The sequence below is a fragment of the Lichenostomus cassidix genome, chromosome 3 (genome assembly GCF_008360975.1).
Source record: "Lichenostomus cassidix isolate B80296 chromosome 3, HeHo_3.0, whole genome shotgun sequence".
In the NCBI taxonomy this organism is placed as follows: Eukaryota; Metazoa; Chordata; class Aves; order Passeriformes; family Meliphagidae; genus Lichenostomus; species Lichenostomus cassidix.
The window spans coordinates 111,584,771-111,607,349 of NC_139483.1; the positions used below are offsets into that span (position 1 = coordinate 111,584,771).

Sequence of the window (22,579 nt, forward strand, 5' to 3'; positions counted from 1 at the left end):
GGGTCACCCCATGGAACAAACGACCCCAAAACGGGCTGACCCCACAGATTTGGGGTTCAGAGCCCCTAAATGACCCCAAAATGGGGTGATCCCATAGATTTGGGGTTCGGGTGACCCCAAACCTAGCTGACCCCACAGATTTGGGGTTCAGAGCCCCTAAATGACCCCAAAACGGGCTGACCCCACAGATTTGGGGTTCAGAGCCCCTAAACGACCCCAAAACGGGGTGACCCCATAGATTTGGGGTTCAGGTGACCCCAAACCAGCTCACCCCACAGATTTGGGGTTCAGAGTTTCTCAGTGACCCCAAACCCAGCAAACCCCACAGATTTGGGGTTCAAAGCTTCTCAGTGACCCCAAACTCAGCTCACCCCATTATTTTGGGGTCTCACCTCATTATTTGGGATCTTACCCCATTGATTTCGGGTTCTCCCCGTTATTTGGGGTCTCACCCCATGAATTTTGGGGCCTCACCCTGCTAATTTGGGGTCTCACCCCATTGACTTGGGGTTCAGATGACCCCAAACTCGGCTCACCCCATTATTTGGGGTCTCACCTCATAGATTTGGGGACTCACCCCACTAATTTAGGGTTCACAGTCTCTCCAGACCCCATACCGATCTCACCCCATTAATTCTGGGGTCTCGCCCATTATTTGGGGTCTCACCCCGTTATTTTGGGGTCTCACCCCATTGATTTCGGGTCTCACCCCATTCATTTGGGGTCTCACCCCATTAATTTTGGGGTCTCACCCTACTAATTTGGGATCTCAGCCCATTGATTTGGGGTTCAGATGACCCCAAACTTGGCTCACCCCTTAGATTTGGGGTCTCACCCCATAGATTTGGGGTCTCACCCCACTAATTTGGGGTTCACAGCCTCTCCAGACCCTATACTGATCTCACCCCATTAATTTTGGGTCTCACCCCATTCATTTGGGGTTCAGAGGCTCTCCCAGACCCCAAACTGATCTCACCCCACAGATTTGGGGTTCACAGCCTCTCCAGACCCCAAACCCAGCTCGCCCCATAGATTTGGGGTCTCACCCGTTATTTGGGGTCTCACCCCATTCATTTCGGGTCTCACCTCACTCATTTTGGGATCTCACCCGTTATTTTGGGGTCCTGCCCCATTATTTGGGGTCTCACCCCATTCATTTGGGGTTCACAGCCTCTCCAGACCCCAAACTGATCTCACCCCATTATTTTATGTTCCCCCCCCATTATTTGGGGTCTCACCCCATTCATTTGGGGTTCACAGCCCCTCCCGGACCCCAAACTGATCTCACCCCATTAATTTTGGGTCTCACCCCATTATTTTGGGTTCCCCCCTTCCCGTTATTTTGGGATCTCACCCCATTAATTTCGGGTTCCCCCCCGTTATTTGGGGTCTCACCTCATTTTTTGGGGTCTCACCCGATATTTCAGGTCTCACCCCATTAATTTCGGTTCTCCCCCCATTATTTGGGGTTCCACTCCCGTTATTTGGGGTCTCACCTCATTTTTTGGGGTCTCACCCGTTATTTTGGGGTCTCACCCCATTATTTAGGGTTCAGAGCCCCTAAATGAGCCCAAACTCGGCTCACCCCATTATTTGGGGTCTCACCCCATTCATTTAGGGTTCACAGTCTCTCCAGACTCCATACCGATCTCACCCCATTATTTTGGGGTCTCACCCCATTAATTTAGGGTTCCCCCCCCGTTATTTCGGGTCTCACCCCATTAATTTCGGGTTCACCCCGTTATTTGGGTTCTCACCCCACTGATTTCGAGTCTCACCCGTTATTTGGGGTCCCACCCCATAGATTTGGGGTCTCACCCCATAAATTTCGGTTCCCCCGCCCCGTCCTTTGGGGTCGCGCAGTGCCGCAGGCCCGGGGGATGCTCAGCCCCGTCCCGGGCCGGCAGCGACCGGATCCCAGTCCCGATCCGTGATCCCAAACACTCCCAGCGATCCCGATCCCGGTGATCCCAATCCCGGTGATCCCGATCCCATTGATCCCATTGATCCCATTGATCCCATCGATCCCATCGATCCCATAGCCGATCCCATTCCCGCTGTATTCGGGCGGCACTGACCGTACATGGCTGCGATCGGCTCCGCTCGGCTCTCTTCGGCTCCGTTCGGTTCCGCTCGGCTCTGCGCTCCGTTCGGCTCTCTTCGGTTCTGTTCGGCTCTCGGCTCCGTTCGGCCCTCAGTTAGTCTCCGTTCGGCTCTGATCGGCTAAATTCGGCTCTCCTCTCCGTTCGGCTCTCAGCCAGTGTCCGTTCGGCTCTGATCGGCTGAGTTCGGCTCCGTTCGGCTCTCCGCTCGGCCCTTAGCGCAGCCCCGGGGGAGGAACCGGGAACAGCCCCGCCCGAGGCTCCTCCCACCCCGGGAAAACGGGATTGGGAATAACCGGGAATGGGATCGGGAATGGGATCGGGAATGGCACTGGGAATAGCCCCGCCCGAGGCTCCTCCCGCCCCGGGAAAACGGGGAAAAACGGGATTGGGAATCACCGGGAATGGGATCGGGAATGGGAATCACCGGGAATCACCGGGAACGGGATCGGGAATAACCGGGAATGGGATCGGGAATGGGATCAGGAACGGCTCCGCCCGAGGCTCCTCCCGCCCCGCCCCGGGAAAACCGGGAATGGGAATCACCGGGAATCACCGGGAACGGGATCGGGAATAACCGGGAATGGGATCGGGAATGGGATCAGGAACGGCTCCGCCCGAGGCTCCTCCCGCCCCGCCCCGGGAAAACCGGGAATGGGAATCACCGGGAATCACCGGGAATGGGATCGGGAATGGCTCTGCCCGAAGCTCCTCTCGCACCGGGAAAAAACGGGAAAAATGGGATTGGGAATCATCGGGAATAACCGGGAATGGGATCGGGAATCACCGGCAACGGGAATGGCCCCGCCCGAGGCTCCTCCCGCCCCGGGAAAAAACGGGATCGGGATACCGGGAATAACCGGGAAAAACCGGGAATGGGAACGGGAATAGTTCTGCCCGAGGCTCCTCCCGCCCTGGGAAAAACCGGGAAAACCGGGATTGGGAATCACCGGGAATGGGATCGGGAATGGCTCTGCCCGAGGCTCTTCTTGCTCCGAGCCGGGAAAACCGGGAATGAGACCCCGGGAATAACCGGGAATGGGATCTGGAATCACCGGGAATGGGGACGGGAAAAACCGGCAATGGAATCGGGAATGGGATCGGGAATCACCGGGAATGGGAACGGCTCTGCCCGAGGCTCCTCCCGCCCCGGGAAAACCAGGAATGGGACTGAGAAAAACCGGGAATCAGCCCCCCGGAATCACCGGGAATGGGATCGGGAATGACTCTGCCCGAGGCTCCTCCCGCGCCGGGAAAACCGGGAAAAAACGGGAAAAATGGGATTGGGAATCACTGGGAATGGGATCAGGAAAAATCAGGAATGTGCCACCCAGGAATCATCATGAATGGGATTGGGGAATGGGAATGTGGTGAGGAATCCTGGGATTCAGGGAATTCCGGAATAATTTGGGATCCATGGAGCTTCAATCCCATCAATCCCATTCCAATCCCACAATCCCAGGATGATCCAAATCCATCCTGGGAATTCCCAGGGATCCAGGAATATCCTGGAATTCCAGCCCAGCCGGGAATCCCTTCCCAAATCCCGAGCAATCTCCCCTTTCCCAGGGAATTCCCTCCATTCCCAGCTCTCCCAGCCTGAGGTTGGATCCATCCTGGGAAGGAATTTCGGGATCGAGGAGCTTCCCTGGGAATCTCGGCACTCCAGCAAGGATCTCCCTGCCCTTGGCCATCCCCCAATTCCAGCAAAATCCCTCTGGATTAATTCCAAGCGTCCTCAATCCCAGAATTCCAGAATAATTTGAGATCCATGGATTTCAATCCCATAAATCCAAGAATTTCCCCAGAATTCCCAGAATCCCACAGGACAAGGACAAACCTAGAGTTGACCCCAAACTCCCAGAAATATCCCAAATTCCTGATTTTTTCCCTCCCGGAACAACCCCTGGCTCAGATCGTTAATTAGGGAAGAATCCCGGTGGGAAAATCCGACCTTAATTAAAATTTTTGAGGAAATCATTTTGAGTAAAATCTTGAGGAATTAATTAGGAATTAATTAGGAAATTCCCTGGAGCTGCGGTGGGAAGAGTTTTGATCCCAAAGGGATTTGGGGATTCCTGGGAAAGCCACGGGGTGAGGATTTTGGAAATCCTTGGGAATTCCCAGCCTTGGGAATGCCTTGGAGTCATTTTTTTGGGAATTTGGAGCTATTGAGTCATTTCTTTGGGAATTTGGAGGCTCTGAGTCATTTTTTTGGGAATTCGGAGGGTCTGAGGGGGAGGGAAAAGCCTCTGGAAAATCCTGGAATTCTGGGATGCTGGGAATTGTCCGAGGCTGCGTTTGATCCCAAAAATCCCTTGGGAAAAGCGGGAATATCCCGGAGTGAGGTCGGGATGGATCCATGGGAAACGGGATGGGGAAAACTGCAAATCCTGGGAATTTCCTGTGCCGGGAGAATTCATTCCCAATCCATTCCATTCCCAACCCATTCCATTCCAAATCCATTCCCAATCCCAATCCATTCCCAGCCATTCCCATTCCCATTCCATTCCCATTATTCCCATTAATCCCATTCCAATCCCAATCCATTCCCAATCCATTCCCATTCCATTCCCATTATTCCCCTTATTCCCATTTTTCCCATTATTCCATTCCATTCATTCCCATCCAATCCCATCCATTCCCAGCCATTCCCAATCCCATTATTCCCATTATTCCCATTATTCCCATTATTCCCATTTTTCCTGTTATTCCAATCCATTCCAAATCCATTCCATCCATTCCCAATCCACTCCCATTCCCATTCCATTCCCATTTTCCCCATTTTCCCCATTTTTCCCATTTTTCCCATTATTCCCATTCCAATCCCATCCATTCCCAATCCATTCCCATTTTTCCCATTATTCCCATTCCAATCCCATTCCATTCCCAATCCATTCCCAGCCATTCCCATTCCCATTCCATTCCCATTATTCCCATTTTTCCCATTATTCCATTCCATTCCAAATCCATTCCCAGCCTTTCCCAATCCATTCCATTTCCCATTCCATTCCCATTATTCCCATTTTTCCCATTATTCCCATTTTTCCCATTACTCCCATTCCCAATCCCATCCACTCCCAATCCATTCCCATTCCATTCCTATTATTCCCATTTTTCCCATTATTCCCTTCCATTCCAAATCCATTCCCAAACCATTCCCATCCCCAATCCATCCCCATCCATTCCCAATCCCATTATTCCCATTATTCCCATTCCAATCCCATTCCATTCCCAATCCATTCCCAGCCATTCCCAATCCCATTATTCCCATTATTCCCATTATTTCCATTCCAATCCATTCCCATTATTCCCATTTTCCCCATTATTCCATTCCATTCTAAATCCATTCCCATCCATTCCCAATCCATTCCATTCCCATTATTCCCATTTTTCCCATTATTCCGTTCCCATCCATTCCCATTCCCAATCCATTCCCAATCCATTCCCATTTTTCCCATTATTCCATTCCATTCCCAATCCATTCCCAGCCTTTCCCATTATTCCCATTATTCCCATTATTCCCATTATTCCCATTCTTCCATGGATTCCATGGATTCCTCTCCTCCATCATCCCGATTTTCCATCCCCGAGGGTCGGGAACGGAATCCTGGAATTCCGGCTGGGAAAGGAACTTCGATCCCATCCCATTCCCACCATTCCCAATCCCAGGATGATCCAAATCCATCCTGGGAATTCCCAGGGATCCAGGAATATCCGGGAATTCCAGCCCAGCCGGGAATTCCTTCCCAAAATCCCAAAAAAATCTCCCCTTTCCCACATCTCCGAAGGATCCAGGATGTTTTCCAGGCTCAGTTTTCCTGGGAAAAAAAGGGGAAGGAAAGGCTGGGAATGCGATGGGATGTGGGAATTCCCTGGGAAAGGGGAGATTTTTTGGGATCTTGGGAAGGAATTTCCGGCTGGGCTGGAATTCCTGGATAATCCATGGCTGCCCCTGGATCCCTGGGAATGCCCAAGGATGGATTTGGATCATCTTGGGATTGTGGAAAATGTGGGAATGGGATGGGATTGAAGCTCCATGGATCCCAAATTATTCTGGAATTCTGGGATCAAGGACACTCGGAATCCATCCAGAGGGATTTGGGGATGGAATTCTTGGTGCTAAAATCCTGGGAATTATTGCAAAAGTTCCAGGAATTACCCCAAAAATTCCCAGGAGAAAACTCAAAGGAAATCATGGAACTGGGAGAGAAGTGAGAGGGAACTGGGAAGGTGAAGTCTTGGGAATTCTCTGCCCGAAAATCCTGGAAATTATCCCAAAAATCCCGGGAATTACCCCAAAAATTCCAATTTCTGGCCAAGGGCAGGGAGATCCTTGCTGGAGTGCCGAGATTCCCAGGGAAGCTCCTCGATCCCGAAATTCCTTCCCAGGATGGATCCAATCTGGGAATGGAGGGAATTCCCTGGGAAAGGGGAGATTGCTTGGGATTTGGGAAGGGATTCCCGGCTGGGCTGGAATTCCCGGATATTCCTGGATCCCTGGGAATTCCCAGGATGGATTTGGGGTTGTGGGAATTGTCGGGGTTGGAATGGGGTTTCTGGGATTGAAGGTCATTCCCGCCCGAAGCATTCCGAGATTCCATGGTTTTGGAGAGGATTTTATTGGGATCCGAGGAGGAAATCCGGATATTGTGGACATGGAGGGGATGTGGGATAAGGGATTGGATTGGGATTGGGAATGGGATTGGGATTGAGGATTGGGATAAGGGATTTGGGATAAGGGATTTGGGATAAGGGAATGGGATTGGGATAAGGGATTGGGATAAGGGATTGGGATAAGGGATTGGGATAAGGGATTGGGATTGGGAATGGGATTGGGGATTGGGATAAGGGATTTGGGATAAGGGAATGGGATTGGGATAAAGGATTGGGATAAGGGATTGGGATAAGGGAATGGGATTGGGATAAGAGATAAAGGAATGGGATAAGGTATTGGGATTGGGATAAAGGAATGGGATAAGGGATTGGGATTGGGACAAGGGAATGGGATTGGGATTGGGATAAGGGATTGGGATAAGGTATTGGGATTGGGATAAGGGAATGGGATAAGGGATTGGGATAATAGATTTGGGATAAGGGATTGGGATAAGGGATTGGGATTGGGATAAGGGACAAGGATTTGGGATAAGGGAATGGGATTGGGATAAGGGATTGGGATAAGGGATAAGGGAATGGGATTGGGATAAGAGACAAGGATTTGGGATAAGGGATAAGGGAATGGGATTGGGATAAGAGACAAGGATTTGGGATAAGGGATTGGGATTGGGACAAGGCAATGGGATAAGGGAACGGGATTGGGATTGGGGACAGGGATAAGGGATTTGGGATAAGGGATTGGGATAAGGGACAGGGATTTGGGATATGGGATTGGGATAAGGGAATGGGATTGGGATAAGGGATTGGGGACAGGGATTTGGGATTAGGGGATGGGACAGGGGACAAGGACAAGGGACAGTGACAAGGGACAGGGATGAGGGATTGGGATAAGGGATGAGGGACACAGGACAGGGGAAAGGGGACAGGGAAAAGGGATTTGGGATTAGGGAATTGGATAGGGGACAAGGACAGGGACAGGGATAACGGGATGGGATAAGGGAATGGGATTGGCACAGGAAATGGGATTGGGATAAGGGACAAGGATTGGAATAAGGGAATAGGACAGAGATTTGGGATTAGGGGATGGGAACAGGCGACAAGGACAGGGACAGGGATTGGGATAATGGAACAGGACTGGAATAAGGGAACGGGATAGGGGACAAGGACAAGGGACAGGGATAATGGGATGGGATAAGGGATTTGGGAAATGGGATTGGATAAGGGAATGGGATAAGGGATTTGGGGACAAGGACAAGGGACAGCGACAAGGGACAGGGATAAGGGATAAAGGAACAGGACTGGAATAAGGGAATGGGACAGGGATTTGGGATTAGGGGATGGGGCAGGGGACATGGACAGGGACAGGGATTTGGGATCAGGGCATGGGGCAGGGGACAGGGACAGGGCTAACGGGATGGGATAAGGGACAAGAGACAGGAGATGGGGACAAGGGACAGGGGATAAAGGATTAGGGACAGGGGACAGGGAGAAGGGACAAGGGACAGGGGGAAAGGGACAGGGAGAAGGGACAGGGACAGGAAAAGGGGACAGGGACAGAGACAAGGACAGGGATAAAGGATAAGGGAATGGAGAGAAGGGACAGGGACAGAGAGAAGGACAGGGATAAAGGATAAGGGACAGGTGACAAGTGACAAAGGACAGAAAATGGGACAGGGATAGGGGACAGGGGATAAGTGACAAGGGACAGGGACAACAGACAGGGGATAAGGGACAGGGGACAGGGATAAGGGACAGGGGATAAGGGACAAGGAACAGGGATTAGGGATAAGGGACAAGGGACAGGGATAAAAGATAAGGGACAGGGGACAAAGACAAGGAAAAAGGGACAGGTGACAAGTGACAAAGGACAGAAGATGGGACAGGGATTGAGGACAAGGGGACAGGGACAGGGGACAGGGACAGGGGATAAGGGACACGTGACAAGTGACAAAGGACCGAAGGTGGGACACGGTCCAGGGGACAGGGACAGGGGACAGGGACAAGGACAGGGGACAGGGACAAGGACAAGGCACAAAGCCCAGGGAGTGGCCCAAGGCACAGGAAGGTGACAGCGCCAGGAAAAAGGGAACAGAGACAGGAAAAGAGAACCAAAAATAGGAACTCAAAAGTGGAACAAGAGCAGCTGACAGTGACAGTGACAGTGACAATAACAGTGACAATGACAATGACACGTGACCAGCGCTCCTGGCGCCCCCTGGCGGAGCATCCGCGCCGCCCAAATCTCGCGAGATCTCGCGCTCTGCCCCCACCGCCCCTCCAATCTCGCGAGACTTCGCGCGGGGCGGGCGGGCTGAGGCGGAAGCGCCGCTTTCTCTCCTCTCTCCCTCTCTCTCTCCGTTCCTCCCTTCACTCTCCGTTCGCCCAACCGGTACCGGAGCCACCGGAGCCGCCATCGCCCCCGGGCCGGGCCCGCCCCGCCGCCATGGAGGCCAACGCGGCCAAGCGGAAGGAGCCGCGCAAGGCGCTGAGGGTGAAAGTCATCTCCATGGGCAACGCCGAGGTGGGGAAGGTGAGCCGCTGCGATTGGCTGAGGGGAGTGAGTGACGGCTGACTCGGCCAATCGGGAGAGAGGGAGGGCGGGCGCTGGGCGGTGATTGGTCGGTTGGACTGGGCTGGGGTGTTGGAGTGATTGACAGGTGAGGGGCGGATTGATTGACAGGTGAGGGGCGGGGTTTGCGGGCAAAGCGGTGTTGTGATTGGCTGTGGGGGAAGGGGGCGTGGCTTGGCGCGGCTGTAGCTTTGGGAATTGTTGGGAACTGTTGGGAATTCCCAGGAATTCTTGGGAACTGCTGGGAATTGTTGGGAATTCCCGGGAATTTTTTGGGACTTTCCGGGAATTGTTAGGAAATCCTGGCAATTCCTGGGAATTTGTTGAGAATTGCTGGGAATTGTTGGGAATTTTTGGGAATTGCCAGGAATTTCTGGGAATTCCTGAGAATTGTTGGGAAATCCTGGGAATTGTTGGGAACTGTTGGGAATTTTTGGGAATTGCTGGGAATTGATGGGAAATCCTGGGAATTTCTGGGAATTGTTGGGAATTGTTGGGAAGTCCTGGGAACTGCCGGGAATTTTTTGGGAATTCCCAGGAATTCCCAGGAACTGCTGGGAATTGGTTGGGAATTGTCGGGAATTGCTGGGAATTTCTGGGAACTGTTGGGAATTCCTGGGAATTGTTGGGAATTATTGGGAAATCCTGGGAATTTCTGGGAATTGTTGGGAATTGTTGGGAAGTCCTGGGAACTGCTGGGAATTTTTTGGGAATTCCCAGGAATTCCCGGGAACTGCTGGGAATTGTTGGGAGTTGTTGGGAATTTCTGGGAACTGTTGGGAATTCCCTGGAATTTTTTGGAAATTCCCAAGAATTGTTGGGAATTCCTGGGAATTTGTTGGGAATTTCTGGGAATTTTTTGGACTTTCCGGGAATTGTTAGGAAATCCTGGGAATTCCTGGGAACTGTTGGGAATTGTTGGGAATTGATGGGAACTGTTGGGAATTTTTGGGAATTCCTGGGAATTTCTGGGAATTTGTTGGGAATTTCTGGGAATTTGTTGGGAATTTCTGGGAATTTGTTGGGAATTGGGAATTTGTTGGGAATTCCTGGGAATTTGTTGGGAATTGGGAATTTTTTGGGAATTGGTTGGGAATTGTTGGGAATTGCTGGGAATTTCTGGGAACTGTTGGGAATTGCTGGGAAATCCTGGGAATTGTTGAGAATTCCCAGGAACTTTTGGGAATTCCCGGGAATTACTGGGAATTCCCGGGATTTGTTGGGAATTTTTTGGGAATTCCCGGGAATTTGTTGGGAATTCCCAGAAATTGTTTGGGAATTCCTGGGAATTTTTGGGGAATTGTTGGGAATTCCCGTGAATTGTTGGGAATTCCTGGGAATTCCCGGGAATTTTTTGGGACTTGTTGGGAATTGGGCATTTGTTGGGAATTCCCGGGAATTTTTTGGGAATCGTTGGGAATTGGGAATTTGTTGGGAATTCCCGGGAACTGTTGGGAATTCCCTGGAAAGCGGCACTGGCGGTTTTTCCGCAGAGCTGCATCATCAAGCGCTACTGCGAGAAGAGGTTCGTGTCCAAGTACCTGGCGACCATCGGGATCGACTACGGGGTCACCAAGTGAGGATATATGGGATATGTGGGATATGTGGGATATATGGGATATATGGGATATATGGGATATATGGGATATGTGGGATATATGGGATATGTGGGATATGTGGGATAGTGGGATATATGGGATATGTGGGATATATGGGATATATGGGATATATGGGATATATGGGATATATGGGATATATGGGATATGTGGGATATGTGGGATATGTGGGATATGTGGGATATGTGGGATATATGGGATATGTGGGATATGTGGGATATGTGGGATATATGGGATATATGGGATAATGGGATAATGGGATATGTGGGATATATGGGATATATGGGATATATGGGATATATGGGATATATGGGATATATGGGATTGAGAATGGGATAATGGGATATATGGGATAATGGGATAATGGGATATGTGGGATATATGGGATATATGGGATATATGGGATATATGGGATATATGGGATATATGGGATAATGGGATAATGGGATAATGGGATATGTGGGATATGTGGGATATGTGGGATATGTGGGATATATGGGATATGTGGGATATATGGGATATATGGGATATGTGGGATATGTGGGATATATGGGATATATGGGATATGTGGGATATATGGGATATATGGGATATGTGGGATATATGGGATATATGGGATATGTGGGATATATGGGATATATGGGATATGTGGGATATGTGGGATATATGGGATGTGGGATATGTGGGATATATGGGATATATGGGATATATGGGATATATGGGATATATGGGATATATGGGATATATGGGATATATGGGATATATGGGATTGAGAATGGGATAATGGGATATATGAGATAATGGGACATGGGATAGTGGGATAATGGGATATGGGATGGGAATGGGATAATGGGATATAGGATAGTGGGATATGGGATAATGGGATATGGGATATGGGATAATGGGGGAATGGGATAATGGGAGAGTGGGATATGGGGTAATGGGATAGATGGGATAGATGGGATAGATGGGATATATGGGATAGATGGGATATATGGGATAATGGCATATATGGGATATGTGGGATATATGGGATAATGGGGGAATGGGGTTATGGGATATATGGGATATGTGGGATATATGGGATATGTGGGATATATGGGATATATGGGATATGTGGGATAGATGGGATATGGGATGTGGGATATATGGGATATATGGGATATATGGGATATATGGGATATATGGGATATGTGGGATATGTGGGATATGTGGGATATATGGGATATATGGGATATATGGGATATATGGGATATATGGGATATGTGGGATATGTGGGATATATGGGATATATAGAATATATGGGTTATATGGGATTGAGAATGGGATAATGGGATATAAGAGATAATGGGATATGGGATAGTGGGATAATGGGATATGGGATGGGAATGGGATAATGGGATATAGGATAGTGGAATATGGGATAGTGGGATATGGGATATGGGATATGGGATAATGGGGGAATGGGATAATGGGAGAGTGGGATATGGGGTAATGGGATAATGGGATAATGGGGGAATGGGATAATGGGATGGGGATGGGAATGGGATAATGGGATAATGGGATTGGGATAACGGGATGGGATATGGGATATGGGATAATGAGATGGGATAATGGGGTGATGGGGATGGGATAATGGGGTAATGGGATAATGGGATGGGAATGCATTGGGAATGGATGGGAATGGGGATGGGATGGAGATGCGAATGGGGATGGGGATGGAATGGGAATGGGATGGGATGGGATGAGAAGGGAATGGGAATGGGAATATGATGGGAATGGAATTGGGATGGGAATGGGATGGGATGATGGGATGGAGATGGAGACGGGATGGGAATGGGATTGAGATTGGGAATGGGAGTGGTGATTAGGGGTGGGAATGGGATGGGAAGGGAAATGGAATGGAATGGGAATGGGATAATGGGATGGGATGGGAATGGGGATGGGAAGGGGAGTGGGAATGGGAATGGCTGGGATAATGGGATAATGGAATGGGAATGGGATGATGGAATAGGAATGGGATAATGGAATGGGAGTAGGATGGGGATGGGAATGGGATGGGATGGGATAATGGGATGGGACAATGGGATAATGGAATAAGGGGATAATGGGATGGGATAATGGGATGGAAATGAGAACAGAACAGAATGAAATGGGATCATGAGATGGAACAGCCTCAGGTGTTTCTGGGGCAGTCAGGGTTAGATTTTGGGAATCATTCCCACCTGGAAAGCATTTCCAACGGAATCCCCATCCCTGGAGATGTTCAAATCCCTGTGGGGATCAGGGTGGGAATTCTCAGATCCCCTGCTTCCCGAGGGATTTCCCGGAATTCTCAGATCCCCTCCTTCCCGAGGGATTTCCCGGAATTCCCACATTCCCGACGTTTTTTCCCAGGGTGCAGATCCGGGATCGGGAGATCAAGGTGAACATCTTCGACATGGCTGGACATCCCTTCTTCTACGAGGTACATCCCGAAATCCCGCCAGGAATTCCCAAAATTCCCCGGGAAAATCGGGAATACATTCCCGACTGTTTTCCTGCCTTGCTCCAACCTTTCCTTGGACATTCCCAAAGATCCAGGAGCACCTGGAGCTTCTCTGGGAATTCCATCCCAAAATCCCACCCCAGGAGCAGCTGGAGCTTCTCTGGCAATTCCATCCCAAAATCCCACCTCAATCTCCCTTTTCCCAGTGGGAATTCCATCCCAAAATCCCATCCCAATCTCCCTTTTCCCAGCAGGAATTCCATCCCAAAATCCCATTTCAGTCTCCTTTTTCCCAGAGGGAATTCCATCCCAAAATCCCACCTCAACCTCCCTTTTCCCAGTGGGAATTCCATCCCAAAATCCCACCCCAATCTCCTGTTTCCATCCCAAAATCCCACCCCGATCTCCCCTTTCCATCCCAAAATCCCACCCCAACCTCCCCTTTCCCATCAGGAATTCCATCCCAAAATTCCAACTCAATCCCCTTTTCCCAGAGAGAATTCCATCCCAAAATCCCAGCAATTTTTCGGGATCTCAGAATGGATTTTTTTCGGATTTTTTTTTTATTTTTCCGGATTTTTTGGTGTTTTTTCTATTTTTCTCCCTTCCCAACCACCCCATCCCACAAATCCCAACTTTTTCCCCCGGAATTTTTCCCGGGAAGGTCCGGAACGAGTTCTACAAGGACACGCAGGGCGTGCTGCTGGTGTACGACGTGGGATCCAAGGAATCCTTCGACTCCCTGGATTCCTGGCTGGCCGAGATGAAGCAGGAGCTGGGACCTCACGGCAGCATGGAGAACGTCGTGTTCGTGGTGTGCGCCAACAAGGTGCGGATTTCCTGGGAATTCCTGGCGGGATCGGGTCTGGGAATGTCCTGGGAATTGGATTTGGGATTGTCATGGGAGTTGGATCTGGGAATGTTGGGATTATTTTGGGGGATTTGGATCTGGGATTGTTGGGATGAAGCAGGAGCTGGGATGGGACCTCACGGCAGCATGGAGAACGTCGTGTTCGTGGTGTTCGCCAACAAGGTGTGGATTCCCGGCGGGATTCGGGACGGGATCGGCATGGGAATGGGTCTGGGATTGGATCTGGGATTGTCCTGGGAATTGGATCTGGGAATGTTGGGATTATTTTGGGGGATTTGGATCTGGGATCGTTGGGATGAAGCAGAAGCTGGGACCTGACGGCAGCATGGAGAACGTCGTGTTCGCGGTGTGCGCCAACGAGGTGCGGATTCCCGGCGGGATTCCCGGCGGGATCGGGTCTGGGAATGTCCTGGGAATTGGATTTGGGATTGTCCTGGGAATTGGGTCTGGGAATGTTGGGATTATTTTGGGGGATTTGGATCTGGGATCGTTGGGATGAAGCAGAAGCTGGGACCTGACGGCAGCATGGAGAACGTCGTGTTCGTGGTGTGCGCCAACAAGGTGCGGATTCCCGGCGGGATTCCCGGCAGGATTGGGATCTGGGAATGTCGTGGGAATTGGATTTGGGAATGTTGGGATTATTTTGGGGGATTTGGATCTGGGGTTGTTGGGATGAAGCAGGAGCTGGGATGGGACCTCACGGGAACATGGAGAACGTCGTGTTCGTCGTGTGCGCCAACAAGGTGCGGATTCCCGGCGGGATTCCCGGTGGGATTGGGATCTGGGAATGTCCTGGGAATTGGATTTGGGATTGTCCTGGGGGAGTTGGATTTGGGATTGTTGGGATTGTTCTGATTGTTGTGGGATCACTTCCATCCCCATTCCTATTCCCATTTTCCTGGATCACCTCCATCCCCATCCCCATTATCCATATTTTCCCGGGATCAGCTCCACCCCATTCCCATTATCCATATTTTTCCAGGATCACTTCCATCCCCATTCCCATTTTCCCCGTTTTTCGGGATCACCTCCGTCCCCATTCCTGTTTTCCCTGTTTTCCCAGGATCATCCCCATTATCCATATTTTCCCTGTTTTCCCGGGATCAGCTCCATCCCCATTCCCATTGCCCCTATTTTCCCGGGATTATTCCCATTATCCCTATTTTCCCGGGATCATCCCCATTTTCCCTATTTTCCTATTTTCCCAGGATCAGCTCCATCCCCATCCCCATTTTTTCGGGATCACCTCCATCCCCATTATCCATGTTTTCCCAGGATCAGCTCCACCCCAATTCCCATTTTCGCAAGATCACTTCCATTCCCGTTTTCCCCATTTTCCCAGGATCACCTCCATCCCCATTCCCATTTTCCCTGTTTTCCTGGGATCACCTCCATCCCCATCCCCATTTTCCCTGTTTTCCCTGTTTTTTGGGATCAGATCGACGCCGGGAAGCTGCGCGTGGTTGACGAGAGCGAGGGGCGGCTTTGGGCCGAGAGCCGCGGCTTCCTCTACTGGGAAACCTCCGCCCAGAGCGGGGAAGGGATCCAGGAGATGTTCCAGGTGGGAATTCCGGCTAGGAATTCCGGGAATTCTGGGAATTCTGGCCGGGAATTCCCTGAGATTTGGGATTTGGGAATGTGAGATGGATGAGAGTCAGGGATTCCTCTACTGGGAAACCTCAGCGCAGAGCAGGGAGGGAATGCAGGAGATGTTCCAGGTGGGAATTCCAACCGGGAATTCCGGGAATTCTGACCGGGAATGTTGGGATTCCAGCGAGGGATGGGAGTGTGGAATGCTGGGAATTCTTTGGGAATTGGGAATGTGGGATGGATGAGAGTCAAAGATTCCTTTACTGGAATCCCCAGAGCAGGGAGGGAATGCAGGAGATGTTCCAGTTGGGAATTCCAGCCGAGAATTCTGGGAATGGGAATGGGAATTCTGGCCGGAAATTCCCTGGGATTTGGGATTTGGGAATGTGGGATGGATGAGAGTGAAGGATTTCTCTGCTGGGAAACCTCTGCGCAGAGCGGGGATGGAATGCAGGAGATGTTCCAGGTGGGAATTCTGGGAATTCTGGGAATTCTGACTGGGAATTGGGATTCCAGTGAGGGAATTCCCTGGGATTTGGGATCTGGGAATGTGGGAATGTAGGTCTTGCTCTGGATCTCTACTGGGAAACCTCAGTGCAGAGCAGGGAGGGAATGCAGGAGATGTTCCAGGTGGGAATTCCAGGAATTATGGGAATTGTGGGAATTCTTGGAATGGAGATTCCAATGAGGGATGGGAATGTGGAATTCCGGGAATTCCCTGGGATGGGATTTGGGGAATGTGGGATGGATGAGAGTCAAAGATTCCTTTACTGGAATCCCCAGAGCAGGGAGGGAATGCAGGAGATGTTCCAGGTGGGAATTCTGGGAATTCTGGGAATGGGAATTCTGGCCAGGAATTCCCTGGGATTTGGGATTTGGGAATGTGGGATGGATGAGAGTCAGAGATTCCTGTATTGGGAAAACTCTGCGCAGAGCAGGGAGGGAAAGCAGGAGATGTTCCAGGTGGGAATTCCAACCGGGAATTCCGGGAATTCTGACTGGGAATGTTGGGATTCCAGCAAGGGATGGGAGTGTGGAATGCTGGGAATTCTTTGGGAATTTGGGAATGTGGGATGGATGAGAGTGAAGGATTTCTCTACTGAGAAACCTCAGTGCAGAGCGGGGAGGGAATGCAGGAGATGTTCCAGGTGGGAATTCCGGGAATTCTGGGAATGGGAATTCCAGATGGGAATGGGGCTCCAGGAATTTTGGGATTATCCAGAGGGAATTGGATCTGGGATTGTTGGGATTTTCCTAGGGGAATTGGATCCAAGATTATTGGGATTGTTTCGGGAAAGGACTCGGAATTGGCTCCAGGAATTTTGGGATTTTCCCGAGGGAATGGGGATTCTGCAAGAATTTTGGGATTTTCCTGTGGGAATTGGATCTGGGATTGTTGGGATTTTCATGTGGGAATTAGATCCGGGAATTTTGTGATTATCCTGAAGGAATTGGCTCCAGGATCATTGAGATTTCCCCGGGATCATTGGGATTTTCCTGCGGGAATTGGCATTTTCCCAGGATCATTGGGATTTTCCCATGGGAATCGGTTCCAGGATTTTCAGGATTTTCCCGCGGGAATTGGGATTTTTCCCATGATCACTGGGATTTTCCCGTGGGAATTGTCTGCAGAATTTTCAGGATTTTCCTGTGGGAATTGGCTCTGGGATTTTCAGGATTTTTCTGTGGGAATTGGCTCTGGAATTTTCAGGAATTTCTTGCGGGAATTGGGATTTTCCCAGGATTTTTGGGATTTTCCTGCAGGAATTGTCTCCAGGATTTTCAGGATTTTCCCACGGAAATTGACACTGACATTTTCAGGATTTTCCTGTGGGAATTGCCTCCAGGATTTTTGGGATTTTCCCGCGGGAATTGGGATTTTCCCAGGATTTTTGGGATTTTCCCACGGGAATTGTCTCCGGGATTTTTGGGATTTTCCCACGGCAATTGGGATTTCCCCAGAATCATTGGGATTTCCCAGGATCATTGAGATTTTCCCGTGGGAATTTTCTCCAGGATTTTTGGGATTTTCCCATGGGAATTTTCTCCAGAATTTTCAGGATTTTCCCACAGGAATAGTCTCCACGATTTCCGGAATCACCCAGAAAACCCCAAATCCCAATCCCTCCAACATCCCCAAATCCCCCAAATCAGGAATATTCCCAAATAATTCCCTTATTCCAGTCCCTTCCCGGCGTTCCCAGACATTCTACTCGGCCATCGTGGATCTGTGTGACAACAGCGGGAATTGTCTCCAGGATTTTTGGGATTTTCCCGCGGGAATTGGGATTTTCCCATGATCACTGGGATTTTCCCGTGGGAATTGTCTGCAGGATTTTCAGGATTTTCCTGTGGGAAATGGTTCCGGGATTTTTGGGATTTTCCTGTGGGAACTGGCTCTGGGATTTTCAGGATTTTCCCACAGGAATTGTCTCTGGGATTTTCAGGATTTTCCTGCAGGAATTGACTCCAGAATTTTCAGGATTTTCCTGTGGGAATAGTCTCTGGGATTTTCAGGAATTTCCTGCGGGAATTGGGATTTTCCCAGGATTTTTGGGATTTTCCCACGGGAATAGTCTCCGGGATTTTCGGGATCACCCAGAAAACCCCAAAACCCCAATTCCAAATTCCAATTGAGAATGTTATTTGGAATATTCCCAACAATTCCCCCATTCCTTTCCCTTCCCTTCCCGGCATTCCCAGACGTTCTACTCAGCCATCGTGGATCTGTGTGACAATGGCGGGAATTGTCTCCGGGATTTTTGGGATTTTCCCAAAGGAATTGGGATTTCCCCATGATCACTGGGATTTTCCCGTGGGAATTGTCTGCAGAATTTTCAGGATTTTCCTGTGGGAATCGGTTCTGGGATTTTTGGGATTTTCCTGTGGGAACTGGCTCTGGGATTTTCAGGATTTTCCCACGGGAATCAACTCTGAGATTTTCGGGATTTTCCCATGGGAATTGTCTGCAGGATTTTCGGGATTTTCCCGCGGGAATCGACTCTGAGATTTTTGGGATTTTCCTGCGGGAATTGGGATTTTCCTGGGATTTTTGGGATTTTCCCGTGGGAATTGTCTCCAGGATTTTCAGGATTTTCCTGTGGGAATTGGCTCTGGGATTTTCAGGAATTTCCTGTAGGAATTGCCTCCAGGATTTTCAGGATCACCCCGAAAACCCCAAAATCCCAATCCCTCCAGCATCCCCAAATCCCCCAAATCAGGAATATTCCCAACTAATTCTTCCCCCACTCCCGGCGTTCCCAGACGTTCTACTCGGCCATCGTGGACCTGTGTGACAACGGCGGGAAGCGGCCGGCGGGCAGCGCGGCGGTCAGCTTCACGCGGGAACAGGCCGACGCCATCCGCCGGATCCGCGGCAGCAAGGACAGCTGGGACATGCTGGGCGTCAAACCCGGAGCCACCAGGTGATGTGGGATTGGGAATTTGGGAATTTGGGAATTTGGGAATGTGGGACATGCTGGGGGTCAAACCCGGAGCCACCAGGTGAGGGGCCAATGGGAAATTGGGAATTCCGCGGGAATTTGGGAATGTGGGGTTGGGAATGGGAATGAGGGATTGGGAAATATGGGATTGGAATGGGAAATGTGGGATTGGGAATGGGATTGGGATTGGGAATGTGGGATTGGGAATGTGGGACATGCTGGGCGTCAAACCCGGAGCCACCAGGTGGTGTGGGATTGGAAATTTGGGATTGGGAATGTGGGATTGGGAATGTGGGGTTGGGAATGTGGGACATGCTGGGCGTCAAACCCGGAGCCACCAGGTGAGCCGAGGGGGATTGGGAATGTGGCATTGGGAATGTGGGATTGGGAATGTGGGGTTGGGGTGGGAATGTGGGACTAGATTGGGAATGTGGGATTGGGTTGGGATTGTGGGGTTGGGAATGTGGGGTTGGGAATGTGGGGTTGGGAATGTGGGGTTGGGAATGTGGGGTTGGAATGGGAAAAGTGGGAATGGATTGGGAATGAGGGATTGAGGTGGGAAATGTGGGATTGGGAAATGGGAATGTGGGATTGGGAAATGTGGGATTGGGAATTTGGGATTGGGAAATGAGGGTTGGATGGGAAATGTGGGATTGGGAATTTGGGATTGGGTTGGGGACATGCTGGGGGTGAAACCCGGAGTTACCAGGTGAGGGGGGATTGGGAATTCTGCGGGAATTCTGCGGGAATGTGGGGTTGGGAATGAGGGATTGGGTTGGGAATGTAGGAATGGGAATGTGGGACATGCTGGGGGTCAAACCCGGAGCCACCAGGTGATGTGGGATTGGGAATTCTGCAGGAATTCTGTGGGAATTCTGTGGGAATGTGGGATTGGGAATGTGGGGTTGGATGGGAAATACGGGATTGGGTTGGGAATGTGGGATTGGGTTGGGTTGGGAATGTGGGATTGGGAATGTGGGACTGGAATGGGAAAAGTGGGATTGGGAAAAGTGGGATTGGAAATGTGGGATTGGGAAATAGGAATGTGGGATTGAGTTGGGAATGTGGGATTGGGAATGTGGGATTGGGTTGGATTGGGAATGTGGGATTGGGAATGTGGGACTGGAATGGGAAACGTGGGATTGGAAATATGGGATTGGGAAATGTGGAAATGGGCATTTGGGATTGGGAAATGTGGGATTGGAATGGGAAATGTGGGATTGGGGATTGGGAATGTGGGATTGGGGATTGGGAATGTGGGATTGGGAATTGGGAATGTGGGATTGGGAATGTGGGATTGGGAATGTGGGATTGGGAATGTGGGATTGGGAATGTGGGATTGGGTTGGGGACATGCTGGGCGTCAAACCCAGAGCCACCAGGTGAGCTGATGGGAAATTGGGGATTCTGTGGGATTATATCTAATTTAATTAACTAATTAATTATATTTAATTAACTTTCAGGGAGAAGGTGACGAAGGCGTACCGGTTTATTTTATATTTTATATAATTTAATTAATTTAATTAACTAATTAATTTAATTAATCCCCAGGGAGGAGGTGACGAAGGCGTACCGGTTTATTTTATGTAATTTAATTTTATTAATTAACTAATTAAATTAATTAATTTCCCTGCAGGGAGGAGGTGACAAAGGCGTACCGGTTTATTTTATTTAATTTTATTAACTAATTAATTTTATTTAATGAATTTCCCTGCAGGGAGGAGGTGACGAAGGCGTACCGGTTTATTTTATATTTAATTTAATTTATTTAATTGATTAATTTAATTAATTTTATTTTATATATTTAGGGAGGAGGTGACGAAGGTGTACCGGTTTATTTTATATTTTATATATTTTATATTTTATTTAATTAAATTAATTAACTAATTTTATTTATTTCATTTCCAGGGAGGAGGTGACGAAGGCGTACCGGTTTATTTTATTTTATATTTTATATAATTTATTAATTAACTAATTAAATTAATGAATTTCTCCCCAGGGAGGAGGTGACGAAGGCATACCGGCTTATTTTATTTTATATTTTATATTTGATTTAATTAATTTAATTAACTAATTTAATTAATTTTCAGGGAGGAGGTGCTGAAGGCGTACCGGTTTATTTTATTTTATATTTTATATTTAATTTAATTAATTTAATTAACTAATTTAATGAATTTCCCCGCAGGGAGGAGGTGACGAAGGCGTACCGGTTTATTTAATTTAATTTTATTTCATTAATTGTATTAATTAATTAATTTTATTTAATGAATTTCCCTGCAGGGAGGAGGTGACGAAGGCGTACCAGTTTATTTTATATTTGATTTAATTAATTTAATTAACTAATTTAATGAATTTCCCACAGGGAGGAGGTGACGAAGGCGTACCGGTTTATTTTATTTTATATTTTATATTTGATTTAATTAATTTAATTAACTAATTTAAGTATTTTCAGGGAGGAGGTGACGAAGGCGTACCGGTTTATTTTATGTAATTTAATTTTATTAATTAACTAATTAAATTAATTAATTTCCCTGCAGGGAGGAGGTGACGAAGGCATACCAGTTTATTTTATGTTTTATATTTTATATTTTATATTTTATATTTTATTTAATTAATTTAATTAACTAATTTAATTATTCCCAGGGAGGAGGTGACGAAGGCGTACCGGTTTATTTAATTTAATTTACTTTTATTAATTAACTAATTAACTAATTTAATTATTTTCAGGGAGGAGGTGACGAAGGCGTACCGGTTTATTTAATTTAATTTAATTTAATTAATTAACTAATTAACTAATGTAATTATTTTCAGGGAGGAGGTGATGAAGGCGTACCGGTTTATTTTATTTTATATTTTATATTTAATTTAATTAATTTAATTAACCAATTTAATTAATTTTCAGGGAGGAGGTGACGAAGGCGTACCGGTTTATTTAATTTAATTTTATTAATTAACTAATTAACTAATTTAATGAATTTCCCGCAGGGAGGAGGTGACGAAGGCGTACCGGCGGCTGGCGGTGCTGCTGCACCCTGACAAGTGCGTCGCTCCGGGCAGTGAGGATGCTTTCAAGGCCGTGGTGAACGCCAGAACCGCCCTGCTCAAGAACATCAAATAGGCAATTCCCGGGAAAACATTCCCAGAATTCCCAAAATTCCCGGATTTTCCCGGATTTTCCCGGATTTTCCTGTCCATTCCCAACGATCTCACTCTGCTCCTTTGGTTGTTCTTCCCATGGGATTGGATGTGGATTGGGATGGGAAAGGGGAGAGGGAGGTTGAGGC

The 22,579-nt window shown here is 48.7% G+C and overlaps 2 protein-coding genes across 5 annotated transcripts in view; one reads left to right on the forward strand and one right to left on the reverse strand.

Moving 5' to 3' along the window:
• LOC146440507 (protein EFR3 homolog B-like) overlaps window positions 1-2,157 on the reverse strand; it is a gene marked incomplete at its 3' end in the record, with an annotated part of 66,027 nt that extends 63,870 nt beyond the window's left edge. Inside the window, exon 1 of the mRNA XM_085056784.1 lies at window positions 2,079-2,157. Within this exon, the coding sequence (XP_084912910.1) occupies window positions 2,079-2,085 (7 nt within the window). The remainder of the gene's footprint in view (window positions 1-2,078) is intronic.
• A 6,593-nt stretch (window positions 2,158-8,750) lies between these two features.
• Window positions 8,751-22,474, forward strand: LOC146440508 (dnaJ homolog subfamily C member 27-like). 4 transcript variants are annotated; one of them, XM_085057199.1, is made up of 7 exons: window positions 8,751-9,249; window positions 10,782-10,813; window positions 13,302-13,371; window positions 14,057-14,221; window positions 15,702-15,824; window positions 19,118-19,278; window positions 22,281-22,474. In XM_085057199.1, the coding sequence occupies exons 1-7, from the start codon at window positions 8,899-8,901 to the stop codon at window positions 22,411-22,413; spliced, it is 1,035 nt and encodes a 344-aa protein (XP_084913325.1). In that variant the 5' UTR covers window positions 8,751-8,898; the 3' UTR covers window positions 22,414-22,474. The 4 variants fall into 4 exon arrangements, with proteins under 4 accessions (XP_084913325.1, XP_084913324.1, XP_084913327.1 ...); XM_085057198.1 differs by having other exon boundaries at window positions 8,760-9,249; window positions 10,782-10,864; XM_085057200.1 differs by lacking the exon at window positions 22,281-22,474 and adding an exon at window positions 19,638-19,660 and having other exon boundaries at window positions 8,763-9,249; window positions 10,782-10,864.
• The last annotated feature ends 105 nt before the right edge of the window (window positions 22,475-22,579 follow it).